This window comes from Chenopodium album, chromosome 5, assembly GCF_948465745.1.
Source record: "Chenopodium album chromosome 5, dcCheAlbu1.1, whole genome shotgun sequence".
Lineage (NCBI taxonomy): Eukaryota > Viridiplantae > Streptophyta > Magnoliopsida > Caryophyllales > Amaranthaceae > Chenopodium > Chenopodium album.
The window spans coordinates 4,150,999-4,164,589 of NC_137838.1; the positions used below are offsets into that span (position 1 = coordinate 4,150,999).

Genomic DNA, 13,591 nt, shown 5'->3' on the forward strand with positions numbered 1-13,591 from the left:
ATTTTTCGACACCGAGCCTCGAAATCTCAAAAAATTTCTCAACAAGCATGGATCTTAGACTTTAATTTTGGAATTTTTTGACTTTTTTTTTCGCCCGAAAATAAAAATTGCCAAAATGTTTACCATGGTCCCTAATAACCTCCGAGAGGCCAATTGGATGGGTGGAACCATCCAATTTGCCTTTAAACAACCAATTTACAGGTTTACAACTTGCACCGATTTCATTAACTCAAGTCTACCACGAACACTTATGACAACATATAATGATCATACACGGTTCCAAACGATAATATATGACCCCAAGATGTAACCCCAAATTCTTAAGGCTTTTCGACACCAGTCCCCGAAACCTTCAAAATTACTCAAAAAGTGTGGATATTAGCCTTCAATTTTGGATTTTTTTGACTTATTTTCGCTCGAAAATAAAAAATTTCCGAAATGTTTACCATGGTCCGAAATACCCTCCGGGCGTCCAATTGGGTGGGTGGAACTATCCAGTTTGCCTTTAAACGGCCAATTTACCGATTTACAACTTGCACTGATTTCATTAACTCAAGCCTACCACGAACATTTATGACAACATAAAATGATCATATATGGTTTCAAACGACATTATATGACCCCGAGATGTATGCCCTAGAATTTCAATACTTTTCGACATCAGGCCCCGAAACCTCCAAAATTTCGCAAAATGCATGGATATTAAACTTCAATTTTGGAATTTTTTGACTTTTTATTCGCCCGGAAATAAAAATTGTCGTAATGTTTACAATGGTTCCAAATACTCTTCGGGAATACACCTAGCTGGGTGGAACCATCCAATTTGCCTTTAAACAACCGATTTACTGGTATAAAACTTTCACCGATTTCATTAAGTCAAGCCTACCACGTACATTTATGACAACAAATAATGATCAATATATGGTTCCAAATGACATTATATGACCCCGAAATGTATTCCCTGAAATTTCAAAACTTTTCGACACTGGACCCCGAAACCTCCAAAATTTCTCAAAAAACGTGGATATTGGACTTCAATTTTGAAAATTTTTAACTTTTTTTCGCACAGAAATAAAAATTGCCAAAATGTTTACCATGGTCACTAATACGTTGCGGGAGTCCAATTGGGTGGGTGGAACCATCCAATTTGCCTTTAAATGGACGATTTAGAACTTGCACCGATTTTATTAAACTCAAGCCTACCACGAACATTTATGACAACATATAATGATCATATATGGTTCCAAACGGCATTATATGACCCCGAGATATATTCCTTAAAATTTCAGCACTTTTCGACACCAAGTCTCGAAACCTTGAAAATTTCTCAAAAAGTATGGATATTAGCCTTTAATTTTGGAATTTTTTGACATTTTTTTGCTCGAAAAAAAAATTGTCGAAATGTTTTCCATGGTCTCTAATACCCTCCGGGAGTCCAATTGGGTGGTTGGAACCATCCAATTTGCCTTTAAATGACCAATTTACCGGTTTACAACTTGCACTGATTTCATTAACTCAAGCCTACCACTAACATCTATGACAACATATAATGAGCATATATGGTTCCAAATGGCATTATATGACCCCTAGATGTATTCTCTAAATTCTCAAGACTTTGCTACATCGGGCACCGAAACCTCCAAAATTTCTTTAAAAGCGTGGGCATTAGTCTTCAATTTGGAAATTTTTTACTTTTTTTCGCCAGAAAATAAAAATGGCCGAAATGTTTACGAAGGTCCCTAATACCCTCCGGTAGTCCAATTGGGTGGATGGAACCATCCAATTTTCCTTTAAACGACCAATTTACTGGTTTACAACTTGCACCGCTTTCATAAACTCAAGCCTACCACAAACATTTAATTTATGATAACAAATAGTGATCATATATGGTTACAAAACGACATTATATGACCACGAGATGTATTCCCTACAATCTCAAGGCTTTTTGATATCGGGCCCCGAAATCTCCAAAATTTCTCAAAAAACGTGGATATTAGCCTTCAATTTTGGAATTTTTAGACTTTTTTCGCACGGAAATAATAATTGCCGAAATATTTACCATGGTCCCTAATACCCTTCGGAGTTTAATTGGGTGGGTGGAGCCATCCAGTTTGCCTTTAAACGGCTTATTTACTGGTATATAACTTGCACCGATTTCATTAACTCAAGCCTACCACGAACATATATAACAACAAATAATGATATTATATGGTTCCAAACAGCATTATATGACCCCGAGATGTATCCCCTAAAATTTTAAGACTTTTCGGCACTGGGCCCCGAAACCTCCAAAATTTCTCAAAAAGCGTGGATAATTAGTCTTCAATTTTGGAATTTTATGACTTTTTTTCGCCTAAAAGTAAAAATTGACGAAATGTTTGCCATGGTTTCTAATACCCTCCGCGAGTCCAATTGGGTTAGTGGAACCATCCAATTTGCCTTTTAACGACCAATTTAATAACCTGTTTACAACTTGCATGGATTTCATTAACTTAAGCCTACCACGAACATTTATGACAACATATAATGATCATATATGGTTCCAAACGACATTATATGACCCCGAGATGTATCCCCTAAAATATTAATACTTTTTTACACCGGGCCCCAAAACCTCCAAAATTTCTCAAAAAGCGTGGATATTAGCCTTCAATTTTGAAACTTTTTGATTTTTTTTTCGCCCGAAAATAAAAATTGCCGAAATTTTTACCATGGTCCCTAATACCCTCCGGGAGTCCAATTGGGTGGGTGGAACCATCCAATTTGCCTTTAAACGATCAATTTACTGGTTTACAACTTGCACCGATTTCATTAATTCAAGCCTACCACGAACATTTATGACAACAAATAATGATCATATATGGTTCCAAACGGAATTATATGACCCCGAGATGTATCCCACATAATTTCAAGACATTTCGACACGGGGTCCTGAAACCTCCAAATTTTCTCAAAAAACGTGGATATTAGCTTTCAATATTTGAATTTTTTGACTTTTTTCGCTCAGAAATAAAAATTGCCGAAATGTTTACCACGGTCTGTAATACCTTTCGGGAGTCCAATTGGGTGTGTGGAACCATTCAATTTGCTTTTAAACGGCCAATTTACAGGTTTACAACTTGCACCGATTTAGCGGTTTACAACGACTAATTTAATTAACTTGCACCGAACCCGACTTGAATCAAAATTGACCTAAACCCTTTTTAACCCGTTAAAACCCAAATTTAACCCGACTTGTTACTAACCTGGCCTGAATTCAACCCGACCTGTTACTAACCCGACCCGAATTCAACCCAACCTATTACAAACCCGACCCGAAATCAACCCGAGTTGTTATTGACCTGACCTAAACCGACTTGTTATTGTTCCGACCCGAATTTTACCATACCTATTACTTACCCAACCCAAAAATTCAACCCGACCTGTTACTAACCCGACTTGAAATAAACACGACTTGTTATTGACCCGACCTAAATTCAACCCATATTGTTCCTGACTCGATTTCAAATCACCTTAAATGCAATATAGACCACCTTATTATTGTTGATCAAAACATTTTGTCTTGGGAGACCAATTGCAAGTCGGTCTAGGCCAGCAAAAGAAAGGAGCATCATCCTCAAATTTATGAGCTAATTATAGTATATATTTGTTGTATGGTTAAAGGAGATAATTAGCTTTCTAAATTATAGAATATAGCTCCCTAGTATATTGCCATATATATTATATTCAAAGGAAATAATTAGCTTGATAAAAATGATAATTATCTATTTATAGTTAGTTGAACCCGAATGTGACCTGACTTGGAAATGACCCGACCTGATTGTAACGTGTAAATTATTGACGTGAACATAACCCGACTTGAATCCGAGAATGACCCGACTTGGAAATGACCCAACCTGATTATAACCAGCAAATTATTGACTTGAACCGAACTCGACTTGAACCCGAGAATGACCCGACTTGATTATAATATACAAATTATTGACTTGAACCGAACCCGACTCAAACCCGAGAATGACCCGACCTGATTCTAACCCGCAAATTATTGACTTGAACCGAACCCGACTCGAACCCGAGAATTACCCTAACCCATTTTAACCCGCGAAAACCCGAATTAAACCCGACCTATTGTTCACCCAACCTAAACCCGATAAAAAGTATGACCCGACTCAAACATGACCCAACCCAAACCTGACCCGCACAGGTTATGGAAATAATTTGAATTGACCCAACCCGAATTGACCCAACCCACTTACCCGACCTGTTTACCCGAATTAACAGTTGTAGTATGAATTATGATGCTTCATATTCTTCCAATAAAGGTTTTTTTTTTTTCTTCTTAATAGCTCTTCCAATAGAGATTGTGTCGATTGTAGACAATAAGATTTGACCATTTAAGTGATTATATTTTTTATTTTTATTATTTTTTCAATTTTTAACCTGGAAGAATCACAAAATTTTACATGTGGCAAGTGATACCATATGATCAGGTTACTTATTCTAAGGTTCCTTAGTCGATTAAGGGTACTTTGAGCTCTAAAACCCTGAACCAGTAAACCTTCGGAAATTTTGCTCCCATTTTAAGAACTTAAATAACATAACAAAATTTCGGTGGATCTCTCTCCTAATTACCAACCAGGTACTCTTTTATAATCTCTCTCTTTTAAATTGTTCGATCACTTACTTGAATGATTTGATTTGATTAATTAAGCAAACCCTAGCTCACAGCTCACAAATTTACTCTTCTTAATTCATTTTTATTTGTCGAGTTATAATCAATTAATCATTACCTGCTTCGCAATCCGAATTATTCAACTTTAATGCTTTAATTTTTTTTCCTTTAATCATATACTCTTGACTAGAAATTTGTAAGCATTTTTTGGCTGATTTTTTAAGAAATTAGTTGCAATTCGGTTAATTATAATATGATACTGTAATGATTTTTTTTTTTTTTTCTTTTTTGAAGGGAAGACAAGAAAATGGCGAGAGGAACGATACCTGATAAATGGTCAATGAGGCTTCTTTGGCTTTGTGCTCTTGGAAGTGCAGTTGGTAATATGTTCTTTACTTATTTTTTCGTCCTTTCATTCAATTGTTGTTGTTGTTGATTTTAATTGAAAATTATACAGGTTTCTACATGGTTGCTGTGGAAAGGCAAATGCAGAATAGAGATAAGATGATGGCTGAATTGGGCAACATCGAATCGAATGGCGGTTCGAGTGAGGATGTTTAGCTTGAATCAAGATTCAAGAGTAATACATCTTTGAGAATTTGTGTTGATTTGTTTTTTGAATAATCTGATTGAGACTTTCTTTGTTTGTTAATCAAAAGTTTGTTCAGTTTCGAATTCACTTGAAATTTTATACTTGAGCATACTGTGTTTTGATGATTCGAAGTTGTTTCTAGGTTGAGAAAAGGATTCTGTATTGCATAATTCATAAATAATACAGTAAGATTGAGAATTCAGAGGGTAATTTTTCTACTCTTTTGGTTCGGAAATAGTTGTCACATTATCTGAAATGTGTGAAAAAAAGGCGTGCATTTCCTGTCAAAAAATGCTTCAGACGATCCTTATTTCAGATGTAACTTGTTCATACACGACCTACTTACTGCATATCATCCTTGGCCGATTCTATAGAACCTGTTTCCTTGTGTAAGGGATCTTTATATCAACCAATGCCAACATTATATCGAAGAAAATTGGGACAAAAGATTTCATTATTACAACAGCTATTACAAGATAATTTTACAGCTGAACTAAAAGGATATACTCATTTACATGATACAAACACGGTTCTTGGATCCTATAGTCACAAGCCAAAATCATTTGCACCAAAAAACGCAGTGCTGAATTGTCTTGTGTTCAAGTCACTAACATCGTAGGACCCAAAGCGATCAAGCCACTGAGTAGGGCTTGGGGTCTCAATTTCTTCCACCCATTCTGAAGTCATATCAATGTCATCAAGCTGGATTGGATCCAAGTCAAAAGATTTGCTCCTCGGTCTACCTAACTTGAGGTTGTAATTTATGTAGACAAGATCGTTCAATGAGTCTTTGTCGATTTTGTTCCTCTTCTCGGAATGAATTTGCTGAAATGCACTCCATTGCTTGTCGAAGGTTGGAGTACTGCAAACTTGACTAAGGATTCTTATGGCTGCTTTTTGCAAAACTGGTGCTGAATCTCCATATTGCTCCCACCATTCTCCTGTAAAACATGTCCGAATCAATTAACTTCAAGGCAATAATTTTACCTAAAAGACGAGCTTCAGTGCACCCACAGGGCAAATGAACCACCAGTCGATCAATTTTGCAGAAAACCACAACATAGCAAGAACACGATGTGATTATGGAAGGGAATGGTGTAAAACTATGGGATTTGGGTATTGCATAGGGCAATTCCTTGGAAAATGTCAAATGAAGTACTTAGCATGATAGATTGATAGCAGTAAAATTTCAAGAATGGTGAATCGATACATACCAGGTGAAACTGTATCACGTGCTTCTTTAGCTAGGTTACACCCAAACATTCCAGTTGCTCGCTGGAACAAAAGAATTTGATTAGTGATATTTTGCCTTAACTCAGGTGTTGGAAGCAATTTTTCCAAAACATTGAAGAAGTCTTCTTTTATAGCAGCTAAAAACTTGACTTCAGGGTTATACTGGATGCAAGGATTCAAAAATGCTCCAGCTGAATGTAATGATGTGTGAAGCTGGTTATGCCAGCTCTTGTCCACTATATCTAAGAACGTCTTGCACTTGCTCTCATCCATAATATAGTATGTCCGTATCGATTCTTTGGCCTTTGTCATCAGCTCATAAATGAACCCAATTGCAGGTTTTCCGTCAGCTACTTCCCTCAGAATTCTTAAGAATGGCTCAGAAATAGCAATACATTCTTCAACTGCTCTCCAAAATTCATTATCATCCAAAATTGATGCACAGGAAATGCTCTGTTGTTTGTTTACACAAGCAGAGTTAACAGAATATTCGGCACTATTGACCATAAGCTTCAGCTTACTCCTTTGCTTAAACAATGCTTGCAGAGAGAGGAAACTGGAAACAGCCTTGGTAATGCCTGTTCTTAATACATCCTGGCCAGCAGTAAACTTTTTCATAAATTCAAGCAAAGACGTACTATTGTAGATAAATCTTGTGATAGTTTGTGCCTGTACAATACATCTATTCACCCAATCTATCTTGCAAAAATCTTCAAGTATCAAATTCACGCAGTGAGAAGCACATGGGGAAATAAAGATCGTTCCATAGTTCTGCAAAATATGGTTTGCCACACCTGAGTAACTGAGTGCCCCATCGACGATTATCTGCACCACATTCTCAGGGCCGATTTCTTGAATGACAGAATCGAATAAATCAGCCAAAGATTTAATGTTCTTGTAATAAGAAGAGACATCTACCGACTTGTGAAAGAAGGTTCTTGAAGGGGAAGAAACCAAAAAGTTGACCATTGCCCGGGACTTGTTATCAGTCCATGTGTCTGCAATAATTGTACAGCCTGTTCTGACCCACTCGTTGTCAGTGTCCTTCAACCCCAGATTCACTTTGGACTTGATCCTTTCCAACCATTTAGTCTTCAGTGTTTCAGCAGAGGGTCCAGAAAATCCCGACCCACATTTTCCTATCGCTTCAATCATTTGCTGGTAAGATGAAGATCTTGCCACACTGAAATCCAACTTATTCTCGAAGAAAAACAAAGCAATACTTTCCTCTGCATTTTCTTCATCACTTGAGGAGGAAGAATTATCTACTTGGTTCAGTGCAGGAAACCCTTTTGCAACAGGAGATGATGTCTCCACAAACAACAGAGGTTTATTTGGGAGAATACTGCCTGGAGAACTAGTTTCTCCAAGCTTTGGCTTCTTAGCAACAGGAATTTCTCTAATGTCGTCTTTTGCTGCAATGATAGCCCGAACTCTATCAGTTACATCGTCCCTTACTTTGCTGCATGGATTCACTCCTTTACTGGGAAGCCGAGACAAATGATGCTTTAACCTACTGATGCCCCCATTCAAAACTCTTAAACAGAATTTGCATCTCACCTTATTCCCATCCAGCTTATCACCATACTCCCAACAGACATCCTTTTCACGAACCACTAACACAAAATGAATGCAAATCAATCTCTATATATTAACAAGAGAAAATGCCTCACTAATTTGTAAACGAAACAATTCATACTTATAGAAAGGCATCAAATGACTTGTAACTGATTTACTACTATCTGCAAGAGCAATCTGTATGCTCATTTGTTTATACAACAACAAAGCAACACACATGATGTGAGCAAACACTGATTAGCCCAACACAGGCTGATCAACGAAGGTGTCGATTAGCAAAGTTTATTATGTAACATCTAACATACCAAGTAGTTATGTATTCATATTTCATACTTGACTGGAAAACAAACATGTACTTACTTCTGATGACTGATGCCGAAATGCATAAGCATAACCCATCTATTACGAATTTATGGTAGTCTGCACTTTACAGAATAAATGAATAATGTATCACTTTGCATCTTCTGCACCAGTATGTTCTGATTTCTGCAGGACATAAAACTTGTCAGACCGATATCGAATCTGAATAAGCATCAACAAATAACTGCAATGCATCAATTATACAACTGACCATTCCGAAGATTCATACTTATACAACCTTAGCAAAGGCTAACTGTTATATGATCAATTAAAATCACTTGAATATCATAAGTAATGTACATTCTACTGGATTAAGCTAGATGTAGAATCTCATATACCCCAAAAACATCATATTACATTTACATGATTGGCAAAGTTTTTAAACTACATTCATTATCTATGTCAGTCACATTCATTTTCTATTTCAGTCACATTTCAAATAAAAACTGCACTTGATAACGAGTATTCTCGAATAATGTGACAACTATCCGATTCAATCTGAGGGGTGTGAGCTCGGAGTTCCTTTAACTCCATAAGCAATTGCAAGATGATTTCAGTCAAATTCAATTAGTTTCAACAAAAAAAAAAATCCCCAAATTTATACTAGAATCCTACACAAAATTACTACATCAGAAAAACCCCATTTCAATCCAAGGGTATATATTCTAGCTCAATATTGAATTAACGTTTCTCATAAGAAAGATTCATTGATTGATAGTTAGTTTCATGATGATCTAATTAGGTCGTCTATAAATCAGTAAAATGTTTAAAAATAGGGATAAATGAAAAAAGAAGATGAGAAAATAAGGAGAAGAGAGTTTGATTAAGAACTTACAATTAGAGGAAAGAGAAAGAGATAAACGATTTGCAGATTCCGACGCGATATTTTGACGCAATTTTAGGGTTTGCATTCTATTTTTCACCTTTGTAAGAATACGTTTCTTTGCTTATTTCGTGGGTCATGATAATATCGTGTTGCGGGGATGTTTGTTTTGACTTTCGACTAAAATTGATCTCGTATAATATGGGCCTGTATAGCTATCATTCAGATCGGGTTTGTGGTTCTAGTTTGGGTATGAGTTAAGTTATGTTGAATTCATGTATGGAGTACTGTAATGTTTAGAGTTGGCAACAGTTGATGAAACATGAATTGAACTTTAAAATAAAATAAATAAGGGTCTGTTCTCATACGTTTATTTTCAATTCAGTTCAGCTTAGTTCAGTTCAGTTCAGCTTAGTTCATTTCAGTTCATTTCAGCTCAGTTCATTTCAGTTCAGTCTATGAGAACAGACCCTAAATCAATGTCAAAAAATAAATTATGAACCGTTAAATAAAATAGGTTGACGCTACACGATTACCTAAGCAGGTTGGATTATAGTTGATATTTTTCTGAATTAACACACTAAGGGCTTGTTCTGATTGACTGAACTGAGCTGAGCTAAACTGAACTTATTAGAGTTGAACTGAACTGAACTAAATTTATTGGAGCTGAATTGAACTAAACAGAATATTTTATTAGAGAATGAAATTAAGAACTGAACTAAAAATAATATATAGAGAACATGCCCTAAATCTGCCTAAGAAAAATAACCAATAGTTGGAAATGGACATAAATACTGTATTGTGCAAGATTAATTGTTATTTTTATATATAACAAAACAACCCTATACATTTCAGGCATGAAAAAAAAAATAGGTTAGTGACAAAGGTTTTTGGTGTGAGATTTCATAACCCATTCATCCTTGAACATAAGGATGACATGGTTGGGCCAAAAAGCTTGAGGGACCATGGTTTGATCCTCCAGCCTTTTGCTCAAAAATAACAATGCTCAGCCATTATGCCATAACTTTTTCATTGTAATTGTTAAACATTATATTACTTTTAACCAATAACTTAGAAAAATTAAAGGGGGTCGGGTTTGACCCGCCGCAATGAAGGTCTGCCCCTGATTCGAATCGATAATAATTTATAGTCATCTTTTGTGCAATTTAAAATGGTTTGGGTTTGGAACAGATCCGTTCATAGTATTTTGAGTTAATGTCAGATTTCATTTGGTTGCTTCAGGCCAGGAGAGAAGGCGCATAATTGCATAAAAGACTTGAAACTTAGGTCCACCCACATTTTTCAAAATCTATTGTACTTATCAATACAAATCTACAAATAATATTGAAGGAAGTCAAAGTTGTATGGTTTTTTTACCTGGCACTAAACCGTCAATATAATAAGAACAAAAAAATCACAGAAAACAAAATTAATGACTCATTTGACCCCACAAATGATTTTTCTAATTTTTTAGAAAGTAACACAAATGATATTTTGTATATCCCTACTTCATCTTATCATTTTCAAAATGAAAGTATATCAAAGCATTTAGAATATTAGACAAAGTCTAAAATGTCATGAAATCTTTGCATCACCTAATTTGTATTAATTTTTAATTATTTTAAATAGGTAACTAACACTTGTTTGTATTGATTCTTTTAATTAAGTTTTTTTAATTAAAATTATATTACCGTGTTAGAAACTCTTGGAAAAAAAAACAAAAAATTTGGGCGATGGAAGCTTTCTCTAGAATATCAGAGCCAGGTTTCGATCCTGGGACCTGTGGGTTATGGGCCCACCACGCTTCCGCTGCGCCACTCTGATGTTGTTGTTATATTTGTCCAATTTAATTTATTTATCTGATTTTCTGTTCGCATAAAACAAAAGTATAGCAGTTAGTGGGTAAAAACTGTACGCGTTGACTTCGTTATAAACATATAAAATTCCGTGACTTTAGCGTGCAATTAAAGTTTTTACAGTACATTACTACTAACATTAGTTACAACCGATGCTTAAATATATAAATTAATTAATTTCAAAGTCGTCCTGAAATTATTCAGATTAATTATATTGCATGTTTATATTTAATATAAGATGCAAAATTTTGAAGTTTTGTGGCTAGGAATAACGTAAAGAAGTGGTAGAGGGTTGCGGAATTTGATGATAAATAATTATTTGTCAATCGTATCATTGAATAATTGCAAGGCTAACGACAAATATGGTTGTTGATCGATGAACTCGTACCTCCATTATCCATGCATGTTGGTTGTTATGTGTATGGCACAGTCTTCTAATTAGTATTTCATCAATATTTTCAATTTCAAAAACTACAATTCCATCAACTATGTTGCTCACTTATTCATAATTTTTAATTATCAGAATTATCACACATGTTATATGGGTTACTATTACTAACTTACTATACCGAAAAGTAGTACTCTGTATAAATAAGAGTCTAACATTACAAGAACTATGACAAGGACTAAATCTAGACGGAGGACAATAAAGTTTCTCCATCTCGACTTAATATGCCAACTTGTTTAAGAGATCAATTTAGGTTTTTTGGATGAGATCAAATCTTACAAGTTGTCACACCCTGTCATGTAAATAGTAGTCGACCACTATTACATGCAACAATTATTACTTCGTACAACAAACACACTTGTTTGAACTATAATACCTTGTTGATATTATACCTATTTTAGCATCGAAGTTTATATGTAGACCCGAGAGTTTCTTTCAATTCACTCCCCCAAGGATTGATTGATCAACTTTCTCAACATTACCATCTCCACCATCAATGTATGATTACTTACATAATAAGAAGTATGAAAAAATAAATTAAATAACTATATCCGAATCTTCCACAAATATAGAATATCTTGTTGTCGCTTACACTAATCAACTATTGCATAATTACCGTAAAATTAACTAGTGATCCTCACATGAGCCCTCAATTAACTAGTGATCACTTTCATCCCACTCACTCTCTACTTTGGCCAAAAATAATCAATATAATTAATGTTTTAATTACAATTAATTTGCAACTTTTCTGAATTAAGGTGGAATTATCACAAATATACCTCTAGCTGTAGTAAATTTAAACCATTTGAAAAAGACTTTATTGGTGAATGAAGTGGACTTCTATAATTATATTGAGGAATTTTCATTATTATTTCATATGTATACGTACATTTACATTAATTTTAGATAATAAGGTAGGTGAACATAATAAAAATATGAAAGCTTTATTTGTAATACAATAAATTTGGATAGTTATTGAAGGTCCAAGATCCGATCACCACGTTACCAAATAAATATAAAAAAGGGATATCCAACAACCCATTTGTGTTATATTGGTTGTCTATCACTAAGTTTGCGGCAAATGGGAGATCCTCTATTTAATCAAGTGTGGCAATGTTAGAGTCATAATATTTTAAACTACTACAAAAGTAAGTTTGATAAAAAAAAATTTACATTATTTATCAACCTTTCATATCTTATCATTGTGTAAAAAAAAAAAAATTGTAAACCTCATCCATTTAAATTGATGCAAGAATTGTGGTAATATAACCACCACAACCACAATACCTCAACTATAAAAGACGAGGTGTTGGGTTAGTACGTGTCACAAGGTTTTTGTGTTTTACCCTTGTTATGGATTTTGCACTTGATTCTCCAGTAATTCTATGCATAGTGCATAATATGGTGTTTCTATTATTGTACACTCGATACATGACTAGCTAACAAAAGAATAGTTGTTGTTTTTTGTTTAACCCTCATTCATTTAGACTAATGAAAGATTTTAGTCAAATAACCACCACAATACCTCAACTATAAAGATGGGTATGGGATTAGTGCCACTAGTTAAGTGTTTAACCCTATTACAAAACTTCCAATTGATTTTTAAGAGTAACTTATGCATAGTACATGATATAAAGTACAGAGTAAGGGCATATTCCGATTTACTGAATTGAACTGAACTGAATTGAAATTAAGTTAAACAGAACATACCCTAAGTATGATAGAAAACTCAATGTATGACTTACTAACAAACGAATACCCGTACATGATAATAAAGATAATGCACAATACAGAGAAAATATTGTACACTCGATGTATGAATACTCGTACATGTCAAAGACCAGGGTGCTCACATGGAAGCTATTTTAATTATCAAAGTAATAACATTATAAATTTCTATATTATAATTCCAATAATAAAAGGAATTTAAGTTGTAAGACCAAACAATGGAGTAAATGCAATGGTCATGTTGAAGAAAGCAAGAAAAGAAGTTAGCAAACAAGAATTTCCAATTTACTTAGTTGTCTCA

At 34.7% G+C, this 13,591-nt stretch overlaps 1 protein-coding gene, 1 long non-coding RNA gene and 1 other non-coding gene across 3 annotated transcripts; 1 reads left to right on the forward strand and 2 right to left on the reverse strand.

The window, feature by feature from the left end:
- The first annotated feature begins 4,511 nt into the window (after window positions 1–4,511).
- LOC145630117 (uncharacterized) lies at window positions 4,512–5,482 on the forward strand. Its single transcript, XR_014112009.1, has 3 exons — window positions 4,512–4,639; window positions 4,967–5,052; window positions 5,130–5,482. It is a non-coding gene; the product is annotated as an uncharacterized LOC145630117 (long non-coding RNA).
- Window positions 5,483–5,685: 203 nt separating this feature from the next.
- Window positions 5,686–9,468, reverse strand: LOC145630118 (uncharacterized). Its single transcript, XM_081682358.1, has 4 exons — window positions 9,271–9,468; window positions 8,436–8,561; window positions 6,479–8,113; window positions 5,686–6,205 (listed from the first exon to the last, which is right to left on the reverse strand). Coding segments are annotated over exons 2-4 (2,031 nt in total). The 5' UTR covers window positions 8,437–8,561; window positions 9,271–9,468; the 3' UTR covers window positions 5,686–5,810.
- A 1,542-nt stretch (window positions 9,469–11,010) lies between these two features.
- On the reverse strand, window positions 11,011–11,082 carry TRNAM-CAU (transfer RNA methionine (anticodon CAU)). Its single transcript has one exon. It is a non-coding gene; the product is annotated as a tRNA-Met (tRNA).
- Window positions 11,083–13,591: the final 2,509 nt, after the last annotated feature.

Coding starts and splice junctions, on each gene's coding strand:
- LOC145630118 (XM_081682358.1), bottom strand. Junction 6,206..6,478: donor ACGTGATACAGTTTCACCTG/GTATGTATCGAT, acceptor CATGTTTTACAG/GAGAATGGTGGGAGCAATAT.